General features: G+C 39.6%; 2 protein-coding genes across 8 annotated transcripts in view; one reads left to right on the forward strand and one right to left on the reverse strand.

Moving 5' to 3' along the window:
• The window catches only part of CASK (calcium/calmodulin dependent serine protein kinase), a 1,033,919-nt gene that overhangs the window by 552,890 nt on the left and 464,940 nt on the right, over positions 1–16,089 (forward strand). The window lies entirely within an intron of this gene.
• GPR34 (G protein-coupled receptor 34) lies at positions 11,468–15,457 on the reverse strand. Its single transcript, XM_029603136.1, has 2 exons — positions 15,316–15,457; positions 11,468–13,342 (listed from the first exon to the last, which is right to left on the reverse strand). The coding sequence occupies exon 2, from the start codon at positions 13,327–13,329 to the stop codon at positions 12,163–12,165; it is 1,167 nt and encodes a 388-aa protein (XP_029458996.1). The 5' UTR covers positions 13,330–13,342; positions 15,316–15,457; the 3' UTR covers positions 11,468–12,162.

Genomic DNA, 16,089 nt, shown 5'->3' on the forward strand with positions numbered 1-16,089 from the left:
AAGAGACGGCTGAGGGGGGCATATGATAGAGGTGTTTAAAATCATGAGAGTTCTAGAACAGATATATGTGAATTGGTTACTTACTCTTTCAGATAATAGAAGGATAAGTTAGGACTTTTCAGCTTGGAGAAGTGACGGCTGAGGGGGGATATGATAGAGGTGTTTAAAATCATGAGTGGTCTAGACGGGTAGATGTGAATCAGTTATTTACTCTTTCAGATAATAGACTAGGTGGCACTCCATGAAGTTAGCATGAGGCACATTTAAAACTAATCGGCGAAAGTTCTTTTTCACTCAACGCACAATTAAACTCTGGAATTTGTTGCCAGAGGATGTGGTTAGTGCAGTTAGTATAGCTGTGTTTAAAAAAGAATTGGATAAGTTCTTGGAGGAGAAGTCCATTACCTGCTATTAATTAAGTTGACAGCCACTGCTATTACTAGCAACAGTAACATGGAATAGACTTAGTTTTTGGGTACTTGCCAGGTTCTTATGGCCTGGATTGGCCACTGTTGGAAACAGGATGCTGGGCTTGATGGACCCTTGGTCTGACCCAGTATGACATGTTATTATAACTAGGGGGTACTCCATGAAGTTCGCATGTGACACATTTAAAACTAATCGGAGAAAGTTCTTTTTCATTCAACACACAAACTCTGGAATTTGTTGCCAGGGGATGTGGTTAGTGTAGTTTAGTCTAGCTAGTTTAAAAAAGGATTTGATAAGTTCTTGGAGGAGAAGTCCATTACCTGCTGTTAAAACCTTAAAGCTTTTAAAAAAAAGAACTCAAAACATGGCTTTTTAACCAAACACTCAAGGACGGCATAGGATAACACAACAGACCACACCTACTGCATCTCATCTCAGAGTACGCAATATCATTCCAATGACTTTTTCTCTGACTCACTGAATCCTCACCAATCATCTCCCTCTAACAATTCCTCCCCATACATAATTTGAGCACGGCTATATACCTCGTTATATGATTTATATCGTTTGTTTGGTTTTTATCTATTGTACTAAGTTATTGTTCAGAACCAGTTCCCGTTACTGTTTAAATGCTTTAGATGTAACAGGTTGTTGTAAATGTAAACCGGAGTGAAGGCATCTTGTTGCTATACCTCGGTATATAAAAAAACTCCTAAATAAATAATCAAGTTGACTTAGAAAATAGCCACGTCTATTACTAGCATCAGTAGCATGGGATAGACTTAGTTTTTGGGTACTTGCCAGGTACTTATAGCCTGGATTGGCCACTGTTGGAAACAGGATGCTGGGCTTGATGGACCCTTGGTCTAACCCAGTATGGCATGTTCTTATGTTCTTCTCGATGCAGCCTGTTGTGGGTCATTTCATGCATGGTCTACTCCAGCTGAAACCTCCCCTCAAGACCCCTGCGGTTTCCTGGGACCTCAGTGTGGACTTGGCCCACCTGATGACGGCTCCCTTTGAGCCCTTGAACTCTTGTGACCTGAAGTACCTGATCTGGAAGATCATTTTCTTGGTAGTGGTCACCTCGGCGGGCAGGGTTAGTGAACTTCAGGCGCTGGTGTCATATCCACCCCTACACGAAGTTTTTCCACATTCGAGTAGTTCACTGCACTCACCCTATGTTCCTGTTGAAGGTGGTGACTGAGTTCCTCCTTAATCAGTACATCGTCCTGCCAACCTTCTTTCCTAAGCTTCATTTGCATTGGGGTGAGCGAACTCTGCACAGTCTAGAATGCAAAAAGGCCTTAGCGTTCTATCTGGAACCGAACAGCAAGCCACAGATGGACTATGCAACTCTTCTTTTCGTTCGACAAAAATAGATTGGAAGTTGTCATATGCAAGCAGACCTCGTCTAACTGGGTTACAGACAGCATCTTTCTTCTACGTGCAGGCGGGTCTACAGCTGAGCTGTCAAAGCTCACTCCATTCAAGCAATGGTGACTTCAGTGACCCACTTTCATGCGGTCCCCGTGGATGAAATATGTAAAGCTGCAACCTGGATTTCCCTGCACACCTTTGTTCACACTACTGCTTGGACAAAGAAGGTCAATGTAACAGCCATTTCAGTCAGTCGGTCCTGCAGAACCTTTTCTGTAGTTAAACCCAACTCTTCTAACCTTATTCCCCTTGTTCAGGCTGGCTCCCCCTCTTGTTACCAGCACTAGTTTGTTGTGCCCATTGGCACCTAGTTAAATGCTGTATGCTCCTGGTACATATGGGAGCAGCCTATAGCTAGGTATTCACCCACATGTGAAGACTACCATCCTGCTTGTCCTAGGAAAAAGCAGAGTTGCTTACCTGTAACAGGTTTTCTCGTAGGACAGCAGGATGTTAGTCCTCAGGAAACCCACCTTCCACCCCACGGAGCTGGGTTTCTAATGTTTATTTTATTTTTGTGAATTCTATTACGAGACTGAAGAGGGACCTTACATGGACATGTGGATAGTGGCATGCTGGGCTTGCTCAGTGTGCCTAGTCAAAGTTCTAGAAACGTTGACAGAAGTTTTCCGTGCCGGGCTCCATCTGATGATGTCACCCACATGTGAAGACTAGCATCCTGCTGTCCTAGGAGAACACCTGTTACAACTATGCAACTCTGCTTACATCCAGGGGTAAGTAATAGTTTTCCCCAAGTCTACCTAGTTAATAAGTTTATTGGCTTTTCCTTCATAAACTTATCCAAACCTTTTTTTAAACCCAGCTCACTAACTGCCTTTACCACAGCCTCTAGCAATGAATTCCAGAGTTTAATTGTGCATTGAGTGAAAAAATATTTTCTGCGATTTGTTTTACATTTGCTACTTGCTAACTTCATGGAGTGTCTCCTAGTCTTTTTAGTATTTTTGAAATGTAAACTGATTTACATTTACCTGTTTTCTCCACTCATGATTTATAGACCTATATCATATCTCTCTTCAGCCATCTCTTCTCCAAGCTAAAGAGCCCTAACTTCTTTAGCCTTTCCTCACAGGGGGGCTGTTCTATACCCTTTTATCATTTTGGTCACCCTTCTTTTTACCAAGTGTCTAGAGTCCCAAAAATTCTTCTTATATTTTAACACAGCCATTGAAACTGCAGTCACAGATGCTCATTGCTGCTCTGTAATTAGCCTCTTTTTTGCACAGTTACATTTTTCCTCAAGGATTTAATTTACTACAATTTCTGGAAAGGAAATACTTTCTTATTCTTTCAGAGTTTATAGATCTCTATCATATGACATTATGCACTATTTGTATGTATTTGTCACCCATCCAGAAAAGGCTCTAGGTGGCAGACAGCATAAACTAATACAGAATAAAGCAAGTATCATCTATTCAACCTAGGCAGCTTTCTGATAGCCTGTTGAAATACTTTAGTTCTGTACATGTGAAGTATACCCCCTTCTGTGAACAACTGTGGACTTTCCAGTGTTCACAATATAATTATGAATTGTTTTAACAAAGCCACAGTTAATTAAATCTCATCCAAATTCAGATTGAAAAAAGGAATCAAACAAGTTCCCTGCATGGAATATATTGTAACATAGTCTCATTCATCTTAATAAAAAACTAAAAAAAAAAAAAAAAAGTAGTTAATTGTACTCCATGCTGGTCAGTAATAATCACACAGCCCAAAGAAAAAGAATGGAACAATAATTAGGTATTACGTGAAATGAAACAATGATTAAGTATTGACTAAAGAAACCAAACGCTAAACTCTAGCACAGAGATTTCCAAACCTGCCCTGGGGGACCCCAGCCAGTTAGGTTTTGAGGATACCCAAAATAAGCATGAGATAAAATTAGCATGCAAATTTATCTCATGCATATTCATTGTTGATATCATGAAAACCTGACTGGTTGGGGGATCCTCCAGGACAGGTTTGGGAATCATTGTGCTACCAATGTTGTCACAAAATATGAAAGATTGGCACTATTAGGTTGTGTGATTATTCTTGTTTGTCGTTGACTAGGGTCGTTGTTGCAGCATGACTAGCAGTGCAGGTAATGAAGATATAACAAGTGTTGTGAAGAAAGTAACTATTTCCTTTTTCACCATATACTTTGCTTTTGGAAGTATAGATCGTCAAACAAACTGATTTGTCAGCTAATTCAACAAACATATGTAGTGCCTGTAAGTTGTCTAATTTGAGAAACTATATTTTTTTTAAACAGGGCAGTTTCTGGAAAAATCATCCATGGATTTTATTTATTATTTTATTTTTATTTGAGTTTTTTCTATACCGGCATTCACGGAGTTCGTATCATGTCGGTTTACATAAAACAAGGGGTGATCAATAAATTATAAACGTACATAACTATAACATGAGTATACATTTACAAAATATAACAAATTATAACAAGTGCACAGAAAAAGCAGTTACAATAAAACAAGGATGGTTCTAACTGGGAGTAGAAGAAGAGGATGATAGAAGTTTAACAAGAAGTTTAACAAGAAGTAGAACGTGCAGTGGTTGGTAAGTCTGTATCAGTTTATTGGGTGATAATCAGTCTTGCTGTATTTGGCGGTCGAGCATCAGTCAGGGTCCGGAAAGGCTTTCTTGAACAGCCATGTCTTAAGTCTCTTTCTGAAGGTTGGAAGACATGGTTCCTGTCGTAATTCTAAGGGTATTGAGTTCCATAGTGGGGGACCTGCTGTAGAGAAGGCCCTGTCTCTCAGTGTTATATGTTGGGTGGTATTGGCGTGTGGTACCTGTAGATATTCTCTGTAAGCTTCTCTTATGGGTCTGTTGGAGGAGTGTTTTTTGAGAGCTATTTGTAGATTGAGAGGAGCTAGTCCATGAATATTTTTGAAGATTGTGGTGAGGGATTTATGGATTATTCTGTAGTGGATTGGCAGCCAGTGAAGGTCTTTGAGTACTGGCGTAATGTGATCTCTTCTCCTCTTGTTCGTAAGGATTCTTGCTGCCGTGTTATGAATCATTTGGAGAGGTTTAGTATGGGATGATGGGAGGCCTAGTAGAATAGCGTTGCAGTAATCTCTTTTCGCAAAGATTATTGCTTGGAGCACTGTTCTGTAATCAAGGAAATGAAATAGGGGTTTTATTCTTTTTAATGTGTGAAGTTTGTGGAAGCAGTCTTTAGTTGTTTGATTAATAAATGATTTTAGGTTTAGCCGGTTGTCTATCGAAACTCCTAGATCTCTTACTTTTGAGATTTGTAAGTTGGTTGGCGGGTTCGTGGTGATTTTGCAGTTATCTGGAGAGATTAGCAGGAATTCACTTTTTGATTGGTTAAGAATTAGGTTTAAGCTGGATAGAAGGTCATTAATTTCTTGAAAACAGTTTTCCCACATTTCTAGAGTTTTGTTGATGGATTCTTTAAGGGGGATCACAATCTGGATGTCGTCGGCATAAATAAAGTGTATTAGGTTCAATTTGTTTAGAAGTTGGCCAAGCGGGAGAAGATATAAGTTGAAGAGTGTAGGTGAGAGGGAGGAACCCTGAGGAACTCCTTGTGAAGATGGGTATCTATGGGATTCTTTGTTGTGGATTTTAACTTTGAAACCTCTGTTCTCTAAGAAAGTCTTGAACCAAGACAGCGCTGATCCTGCAATACCGATGTTCGCCAGCTGGTTTAGTAATATGGCGTGGTTTACAGTGTCGAAAGCCGCCGATAGATAGATCTAATAGGATCAATAGGAAGGCCTGTCCTTTGTCGAGGCCTAAAGTCAGGTAGTCCGTAAGTGAAATGAGTAGTGATTCGGTACTTGAGGCTTTTCTGAAACCGAATTGAGTAGGGAATAGAATTTTGTGTTCTTCTATGTAATCTGATAATTGCGTGTTTACTAGTTTCTCCATCACCTTGGCAATGAAAGGAAGATTGGAAATTGGACGGTAGCTGTTAGGATCTTTGGGGTCCAAATTAGGTTTCTTGAGAAGCGGTTTGATGGATGCTAGTTTAAGGTCATCTGGATAGTAACCCTGGGTGAATGAGCAGTTTATGATGTCCGCTAGAGATTTGTTTATGGTGTCTGGGATTAGAAGTAGTAATTTAGATGGGATTTGGTCGAAGGGGTGAGAAGAAGGTTTCATTTTCTTCAGAAGTGTTTGGATCTCTGCGGAGGTGGTGAGTTCAAAAGATTGTAGGGATATTTCCTTGTTGTGGAATACGTAAGTGCTGTCTGGAGTGCCTGTATTGGGCTTAAGTTGTGTTAGGAGGTTTGTAATTTTATTACTGAAGAAGAGTGCCAGCTCATCAGCTTTTGATTGTGCTTGGTTGGATGGTATGTCCGGTGTATTGGCCTGAGTTAAATTGGAGACGAAAGTGAAAAGCGCTTTGGGGTCGAAGATATAATGTCATGAATCTTATGTGCGTAGTAGTCTCTTTTTGTTTTTAAGGTGGAACTCTTGTATGAGTGGAGGGCGAGTTTGTAAGAGGAAAGTGTAATAGGGGAAGGGGTTTTACGCCATTTACTTTCTTTCTGACGTAAATTGAGTTTGAGGTTTTTAAGTTCGTTAGTGAACCAAGGCTGCCTTTTTGACGCACCTTGTTTGACTTTTTTTGTTATCAGTGGACATAGTTTGTTTGCCACATTTTCTGTTATTGTTGACCAGGAGTTTATGGCTGAATTAGGTGTCGTGACGTCTATGAGTGAGAGATCCGTGATTAGATGATTGCTGAGATCGTCAGATGAGCATACTTTTCTATAGAGAAATGAGTGTTGAGGGGGATTACTGAGATTTATGACAAAATCAGATAGATTTTTAGCATGGATCTTTCTATATTAGACTTGCAAAATAAATTTTGTGAAATCCATCTAACTTGATTCCATTTCAAACATCTGCAACTCCTTTTCTGGGAGCACAAGAACCAGGTATGCTATTGTTTCCTTTGGCAGATCCTCCCCCTACTGCCATCCCACTATCACTTTAGAGTCGGGAGTAGTCCCAGAGGACTAGAAAAAGGGGAATATGGTTTCTGTTCATAAAATGAAAGTAATTTGAGGCTGGGAACTACAGAGTGGTTAATCCAACCTCTGTGATGAGAGAGTTAATGGAATCGCTGCTAAAACAGAGGGTAGTGCCAGTTTCTGGAATCCAAAGGATTGCAAGATCCAAGGCAGCATAATTTTACTAGAGGTGAATCTTGTCAGAGGAATCTGATCAATTTCTTTGATTGGTTGATCAGAAAGTTGAATCAAGGGAGAACACTAAAATGGACAGGACTAAAACTGACCATTTTGCTGGTAATTCTACTTCTCCATTATACTCCCTCACTACCTTCAAGTTGGGGGAGACCTGAGAATTGATTTTTCTCACCTTCTTCTCAAAATTGTGTACAAAAGTGTCACAGTTAAGGTAATCATGCAGTTCTAATTTTTGATGCCCAGTTAACTTTTGAACTCTAGCATAAAACTCAGAGTGTGGTTTATAGATTTCTCAATCCTCTTAGCATAGCAGTCAACTCTGATTTTGTTACAGAGCACCTTCTCTTCCTGTAAAGAGGCATATTCAGTATAATTATCCTCTACTTGAAATTTATATTATTTTCTTTGTTTTCCTTAATTTCTGCTGCTGAATTAACAGCTCCTTCATAAACCAAGGGGCAAGTTTCCCAGCCTCTCGCACCAAAATCCCTTTAGAAGGTGCCACCCTATCATGTATCATAGAAAGACTTTTGTCCATCTCTCAATCAGCCTTTTCACATTTCCACTTTCCCCATTTTGCTCCTCTGTCTCAGCCCTCTATTGTTCCGAAAACACCTCTAGTAGCGCACTTGGTCTAATGTGTTTCTTTAAGTGCTTTTTGTTACCTTTAACAATGGCTTCTGTTGCCAGTTTAAATAGAATTAAATGGTGGTTAAACCATAATATTTGCTGAATATCTAAATCCATAAGTAATTCAAACCACTCTTCTGGACATAAATTAAACAAACCCCTACCCAGGAACTGATAACCAGTGGCCCACGAAGGGGAACACAAAGGGCAGGCCATTTGGCAGGCCCTTAGCCAAAGGCCCACCAGGCAGTGGCCTGCTTAAAGGGTGTTCCCTTTATTCTGTCTCCTCAGTCCCTCTAGATGACGTCACTGTATGAGGCTTGTGGCAGATCGGAGATGTAAGTAAAGTGCAGTATCTGGCAGACCCTAGAGGAAAGGCTAGATAAGGGAGATATGATAGACACATTTAAATATTTCTTAAGGTTTCTAAGCACAGGATGGGTGAGCCTCAAAGCATGGGATAAATAAAGGAGATCTCTAATGGAGTGGTGGGAATTTTAAGGGCTAGATAAATTGGACAGATGGTCAGACTAGATAGGCCATATTGTCTTTTTCTGCCGTCATGTTCTGTTTTACTAATTTTTGTCTTAGGATTCGCTCCTGAGTCCTCTTCTTTCTTTCTGTATACTTATTCCTTGGTTCTCTGATTTCCTCTCATGGCTTTCAGTACCATCTCTGTGCTGATAATTCCCAGATTACCTCTCTACACCAGAAATTTCATCAGGAATTCAGTTTCAGATCTCAACCTGCTTGGATATCCATTGCTCCCTGTATTTCCCATTCCATCTTAAAACTCAGCGGGCCAAAATAGAACTCTGGCTCATTCCCCCTAAGCCCACTTCTCTCCTCTTCTTCTCGTCATTATTTCTGTGGATAACTATAATCCTCTCAGTCCCCTCAGCCCTTAACCTTAGAGTCATCTTTGACTCTCTTCTCTCCTTTTCTACACATATCCAAAAACTGCTAACGTGCAGTTTTTCTCTGTAACAGTGGTTCTCAACTTTTTTTTCTGACAGATGGTTCTTGCATGTGTGACACTCTGAACACATGACTGTCATGGGGATAAAAATAAACTCTACATTCACAGGAATCCTAACAATGGGTGCAGAGCAGAACTAGGACATTCCCCATACAACTCGCCATACAAAAAAGATATTCTGGTGTCATGTCAGTAACAGCAACACAAACTCTCCCTACTGCCAGGCACCATAGCCCTTCTTATGAAAAGACAACTTACTACCAATGTATGACCTAATGAGAAAACACAAGAAGTAAAGCTGATACAAACGCCTACATGCTCGTAAATACCTCACCTTGATCACACACACAGAACTGACCCTTCACCAAGTACAGAAAGACCACAAATTACAAATACAGAGTCAGATACTGGAATGGAAACCTAAAAAAGCCACTCTGCATGCTGTGCAAACCTGAAGAAATGGAATCAGAATTATAGCAATAATTCCCACAAACTAATCTGTACAAAGTTACACCTGTATTATGGAACATACTCAAATAGTAACAACCAAACCTATGAAATGGCAACACTACAAATATTAAACCAGGCCCTAAATACTAGTGCATCTCTTATTAGGAAAACAGAAGAAGCCAAGCTGCTATAGATCCCTACGCAGAAACTACTAGCTTGCTGAATACCCTTATGTGGGTCACACATGCAGAATACAAACAAACCCTCATCAAATATAGAATAAAGAGACCATAAAGGTAATGTTTTTGTTTTTCCATTGTTGCACTGCATACAGAGTTTGGCTTATCTCTATCTACGCCCCCTCCTCGTTCATTTCACTCAAACAAGTCACCCCTGTCCTCTACTGCCAATTCCTGACTCCATGTTTTCCACCTGGCTGCGGCATTTACTTGGAATAGACTTCCTGAGCTTGTACGTAATGTTATCTTTTGCCTCATTTAAATACCTTCTAAAAACCCACCTTTTTTGAGGCTTCTTTTAAATCGTAACCCCTGATTGTCCTACTTACAGCCTCATTAATTTTTAATGATTGTCTTAAATGAAATTCTCAGATTTTTGCTCTGTGTGTTTGTCTTGATTAGATTGTAAACTTTACTGAGCAGGGTTGGTCTCTTATGTATTTTTGTACAATACTGCATACATCCAGTAGTGTTTAGGAGTAGCACTAACCTCTCTAGTGCAGGGCATCCCAAACCTTTAGCCAATATGATCCTATTTTTTAGTCCTCAAAAATTCAAATGACCCTAGAAGATGACCAAAACAAATTAGTAGGGGTGCAGTTTCCCTTGAACAATCACTCCACTCTCACCTTCCCTGCAATTCCCATTGATTCCCTCCCTCAACATCCATCCCCTCCAGCTTGGTCCCCTCTTACATCCCCAGTTTCCACTCACCATCCTCTCTCATCTCCAAGCCATTTTTATAACCCCAGTTGTTCCTCTGTCATTTCTTTCTTACATCCCAGCCTCCCCTCCAGACTTTCTCTCACATCCCCCTAGTTGATCCCCTCTCATGTCCAGCTCCTCTTAAATCCACCAGTTGATCTTCTGTCATTACCCCCTCACCCTCTACAGCCAATACTTTTCCAGCTGATCCAACCATCCAACCTGTCCTACATCTGATCCCTCCCTTCAAAAAGGAAAGGAGCAACGGCCACATCACTGACCTGTGCACACTCTGCCCACCCTTCCTCTCATGGCTTGTCCAAAGCCTGATAGAAATCTACAAGCAGCAATGGATTAGTGATGAAAATCAGCACAGAGCCTCTAAGCCAGTGCAAGCTCATAAATCCTGCAGCAGCCTTGATCCATCCTTATGCAGGACTTCTTATTACCACAGAAACTCATGCAAGGGCAGGGCCAGTAAACATGTGCTGGCTCATAAGCCCCACAGTGACTTCTACTACTAATGCTGTTGCTTGTGCATGAAGAGCACTGCCCTTTGAGGCACTTGTGAGTCCAGCTACAACTATAGTTGGGGAGGCCTGCTCTAGTGGCAAATATATAGTAACTGAGGGCAGGTATGATATTCTTAGCCTGTAAAATGTTGCAGCAATGAGTAGAAACTTGTAGGCAAGAATAACAATGAGCAGATGCACACGTCTTTGGTAACAGTTTAACACGTCTAAAATAGTACATGGGAATTTGAGTGTATGATAGATTGACAAAGGTATCACTTTGCGTAAGTAGCCTGTTCCTTACAAATAAACCAAATTCAAATGAAAAATTATTATTTTTTAAGTGAGCCTATTGGTTTAGCTCTCTATTTCTTTTTGCTGCTTGGACTCTATTTCTAATTGTAATGCATCATCAAAGCAGAAGTACTATAATGATAATTAATATGGTGTGTATACTGTGAGTAGCAGACTCCCAACTCAATTCCAATCATTGAAAGGCACTAGGGGCTTTTAAAAAGCTTCTAAAATGTCGTTTTTACCTAAAACAACCTAACAAAGCTTATAAAACTGTCTGCGGAATGGTTCTTTGAATCAGAAAGGTGCAAAATGCTTATTAAAATGAAACTTATCCCTATTTCTGTCTAAACAATAGCATGAAAATACAAACTGTTAGTTTAATAACTTGGCAGTAGAATGCCCGAGTTTTACTGCTTCATGTATTTCTAGTAAAGTACAAGGGTAAAACTGCTGTTGTATGAGGTCTTTCAAACTTTCCTTCAAAATACTAAATACTTTTTACACTTTCCCTGAATAATCTAAGATCAGCGCTTCCTCTTGGAACACTAGTGAATATCGTAAATGAAGCTAGATTAGTTGGAAATAAATGGCATTTTATTTTTGTACATTTTTTTGGTAAATTGTTTACATTTGGTACAAAACATAGACTAGTAATACAGTTTATATAGTAGATGATGGCAAAATAGATCCCAGTATTTCCTGTCCACACTGCCAAGAATATATTCCAATTGCCAGCCATAGATCATAATCGCCTGTAGGATATCACTTCTTAGCCAAAACCATTTTTGTTGTCTTCCTCCTTTATATTCCACCCTCCTGGGCAGACAAGCTTGCTTGATTCCTTATATAGTTTAGACTTGGGTACACCCTCCCTTGTCTTACCATAAAACTCCACAATAATCCTGTGTCAGTTTCCTGAACATCTGTCAGACTAGGTCCCCTGTGGTCTTACCAGATTGTACCTTTCCACCAACCTGGTAACTGAAGGGACATGTAGCCTGACTAACTTGTAATTGTGAAAAGGTTCTTTTCTTGTGAAATAATGTTAGAATAATGGAAGGAGTATGTATCTTATTTCTATGCCTTTTTATTTAGTCTTTGTAATGTCAACAGAAATGTCAGATTTCATCATCCTGACTCATAAAGAGAATCAGAAAAGAAATGTTATCCTGCCATGGTTCTTCCATCAACACTTTTTTGCTCATCCCCAGTATAGAACATGGGTTGATTACTGTTTATGGCTTCTTGCTGAACTTAAGGGTTTCTTTGGATCAGGCTGACTGAGTAACGCTGGTAGAAAAGACAGCATGAATGGGTATAGCGCTACTTTGGCCATCTGTTGGAGAATGTCTCTGTGCAAATTCTGAAGTATGACTATCACTTCTGTCTGTATCACGGTGGCCTTGACATAGGAGGTGGAATACTGTTTTACGCACACTGCTAGATAGGAAGAAATACATAAGTGGATCTAAGCAACTGTTGCAAGCTGAGAGCACGAGCATGATCTCATTGCTTTTATGAATTATCTCCTTCCAGTAGCAAGATGTATTTTGCAGCTGAGATGTAATGTAGATAAATCGTAAAATGTGATAAGGAACAAAACATATAGTAAAGATGAAGAGTACAATGAAGGATTTCTGAGCTGTTGTTTTATACTTTCCAGAGTTAGGAAAATGTGATCTTTTCTTGGAGATTTTCAAAAGATTCTTGGCAATTTTAACATAGGAAAGGATTAGTAAGATAAAAACTATCCAAAAGACAATTACAAGCAAATAGTTAAAACCTGCTTTCCATTTTGCTTTCTGCTTGTCTCGGTAATGGAAGCACAAGTGAGGATGATACTCTTCTTTCCCAAGATGCTGGCCAATCATTAGAATGACAGCTATTATTGCTGTTGCCCACAATATGCAGCAGATGTAAATGCTCCACTTGACCTTTGATACTCTCTGTCGTTGAGAGCGTGTAATCTTTGTATAACGATCCAGGCTTATCAGTCCCAACAGTATTATACTGATGTACATATTCATATAAAATAAATTACCAACAACTTTGCAGAAAATTGGATGTAGCAGCCACTTATTTTGGGCAATATGATGCATGACTCTGAAAGGCAAACAAAAGATGAGCAGAAGGTCTGCGATGACTACATTAAGCAAATAAACCTGGATGGAATTCCATTTGTTCTGAATGTATAGAAAAACATACAGGGCTAGCACATTACCTATCAGTCCAATGACAAAAATAATGGAGTATGACACAGCTAATGCTCCAGTCAATGATCCTTCATTTATAAGGCATTCTGTTTCATTGGAGATTTCTGGAGACCTGGTTCCCATTAATTCAGTGTTGGTTGAGATTGTGAGGTTATTGCTGTAGTCAGATGTAGATACAGAGAAAGTTAGGTAACTGGGATAAGTAGCATCCATGTCTTGTTGCATTTTCACTCGAGTTCTGAAATGGTAGTAACAGAGGAGTGTTATTTTCAGATGTTCATAGGAATATGACTTTTAAGTAGTTCTTCACATTTTAAGGAATGGAACTTTCATATCAATTGATTAATCGTGAATGAGTTCTACCACTCTACTTGAGAGAACAAAATTCTTAGTCTATGCACAACAGGGACTTAGGGCCTATAACTGCAGTGATCCAGAAAGAGCCCTGTTGCATGGCTCCTGGCTGAGGTCTGTCACTTCAGTGATTGGGCAAAGTAAGTAGTAGGGAAAGTAATATAAAAATAAAGGGAAGGTGCTCAAGCAGTAGTGAATGATGGTATAACTGGATCCCCAGCCCTAGTTCTGACTGAGCTGGAAGGCCAAAGGAGGAGAAGAAAACTCAGGGGGAAAAATTTAACAAAACTTTTTTTTGCATTTATCCATAATACATGGTGGAAGCTGAATTGAGAACTCCAAATGTGTTCTTTCTGCAGCTGATGTCATTAGTGAGATGTAAACCATGACCCAACCCATTGCCTGCTAACACATCCTGACCTTCTCTTTTTTTTTTTCTCTGTTCGGGGACTAAGAGGCCTAAATGTGAACTGCAGTACTTAGTTCATTATTGTGGCATTTACTTATTTAGCATATGAGACATGCTAAATCTAATGTACCAACATATTCACCTAAGCCTGGTTAACGAGAATTAATATACATGGTAGTCCCCTTATTACATAGCACCACTTTAATTCACTGAAAGTATCACAGCTTAGTCCATAGGCTGCTACATTTGTAAAAATGTGACTTCAAATCAGCAAACTGTTTCAAACATAACCTAAAAGGTTGCTGCATGCAGGCAGCACATAATTTTCATTCTTATGTTGTAAGAGACCATTTAGGTATTGTACATTGCAATATTCTGATGTGGATGGGCTATATAGAATCATAAATGGAAGACTCTCGGCCATAAACTTAATCTCTGCCTTAAAATTCCAGCCCCTCACTTTCATCGACAGAGGGCTGCTCTGCACTGGAATGCCATTTTACTACAGTCAAACATTCTCATTAACAAAAAATGAGTTAAGTTTTGGCCAATATACCAATAAAAGGAGCAACAATGTGCATCATTCTGATTTTATATTGTGCTTTTCTTTTTCTTTCTTTCTTTTTTTTTTTTTAATAAGAGTGAAGTTGTTTTGGTCTCCTCCCTAGTAGTGAGTGCACATAGAGATGCCTCCCATCCTGTCGGACACTCTGCGCCTAAAGGGTCCTGAAACACAAAATTGCTCTGCCATGTTGATTGCTTCAAAATCTTCATAACGTAACACTGATGAGAGGAAATCTGCTTCCTATTCACCATGTTTTATATGTAGCACAAGAGGAGAAAAAACATTTTTTCCTGAATCTGGAATGAAACACTTGGCATAATGAAATCAAAGAAAAAGTATTCCACTGAACCTAATACAACTGAGAAAGGCATATAAGATTTGAGAAACTGCCTCTGTGAATGATTCATGAAGGACTGTTATAGGCTGCATCACATCTTGCTTGATCTTAATTCTAACAGGCTCTTGTAAATTATGCATCGAAATAGCTTTGAACAAGCTCAAAAGAAAAGGTCGTTAAGCGAGAATGTAAACCTCACTTCGTAAATAGAATAACATCCTGTCATGCAGCAGGAATTGGAACAATATTGAAATGGCTGCATATGTATGTTAAAAACCAAATGAAACCGTGCTATTTGTGCATTCTGCAGCAAATGTACTATGACATACTGCCCCATGCACAGGTGTTAGACTGCTGGATCCAGCCACTAGATGTAAAAGCACTTTTACTTCAGCTGCTTCTATATTTTAAGTGAAATGGGAGCATCACAATGTTCCCTATTTCTAATTAGAGATCTTAATATTAGTTTTAGATTCAAGATTAAAGCTAGTTAGATTTAGTTTGCAATATTGAGAAAAATGCAGTATATATGTATTATATACCCACCTTAATTTTGCCACCCGAGGAAATGTCTGCAGGCTGTTAAATGTTAACAAAAATAAAATGAGTGCATCATCTTAGATGTTGTAACATGTTCCCTTGCTGTGAGAGATAATTCAGCCTTGTCAGCGAGTTGAACTGCATGTGACAAGCTGGGATGCTTCCTGTGGGCCACAGTTAAATGAAAAAGGGAACAATTTAAATGCAGCTACATAATATTTTCTTATCACAGCTTTAAATATTTTTATTTTGACCAAAAAGTTTCCTCTTGTTGTTTTGGACTCCTAACTCAGCTGGAACCAGGGATGGTATCCTGATGCCATGAACTTCATTTGCAGCTGGCTGGTGACTTTCTGTATTTTATATCTCCTCCCAACCCACCTAGCCCAGTTTTTGCAGCAACAGCTCTCAGCGGGGTGCCTTGTACCAAGACTCCTCCTGGAACTCTGAAATCATAGGCCCTAAATCCACTCACTTTTTGTCACTGTTGTACAATAACTGGGACACTCTTCCCAGGAGTCAGGGAGGGAATCCCAGCATCAGCCCTTGCTGGCTTGGAGAGCAGAAGACCTGACCTATGAATTAAACCCAGGTTCTTCACAAGGCAGTGCACGGCACTTACACTGAGCCACTGGGTCAGTTCGCTCCTCTCCCCTAATAGGATATTCAACTTTTCCTACCATACTGGTTGATGTAGTATACTTATTAACTTGGGAACTCAACAGTGCAGAGGTAGAAACAGTAAATGCCATATTCTTTTGAACAGACACAGCATCCCTA

Source organism: Rhinatrema bivittatum, chromosome 5 (assembly GCF_901001135.1).
Source record: "Rhinatrema bivittatum chromosome 5, aRhiBiv1.1, whole genome shotgun sequence".
Classification (NCBI taxonomy): Eukaryota; Metazoa; Chordata; class Amphibia; order Gymnophiona; family Rhinatrematidae; genus Rhinatrema; species Rhinatrema bivittatum.

Coding starts and splice junctions, on each gene's coding strand:
- GPR34 (XM_029603136.1), bottom strand. CDS start 13,329: ATGCAACAAGACATGGATGCTACTTATCCCAGTTACCTAACTTTCTCT.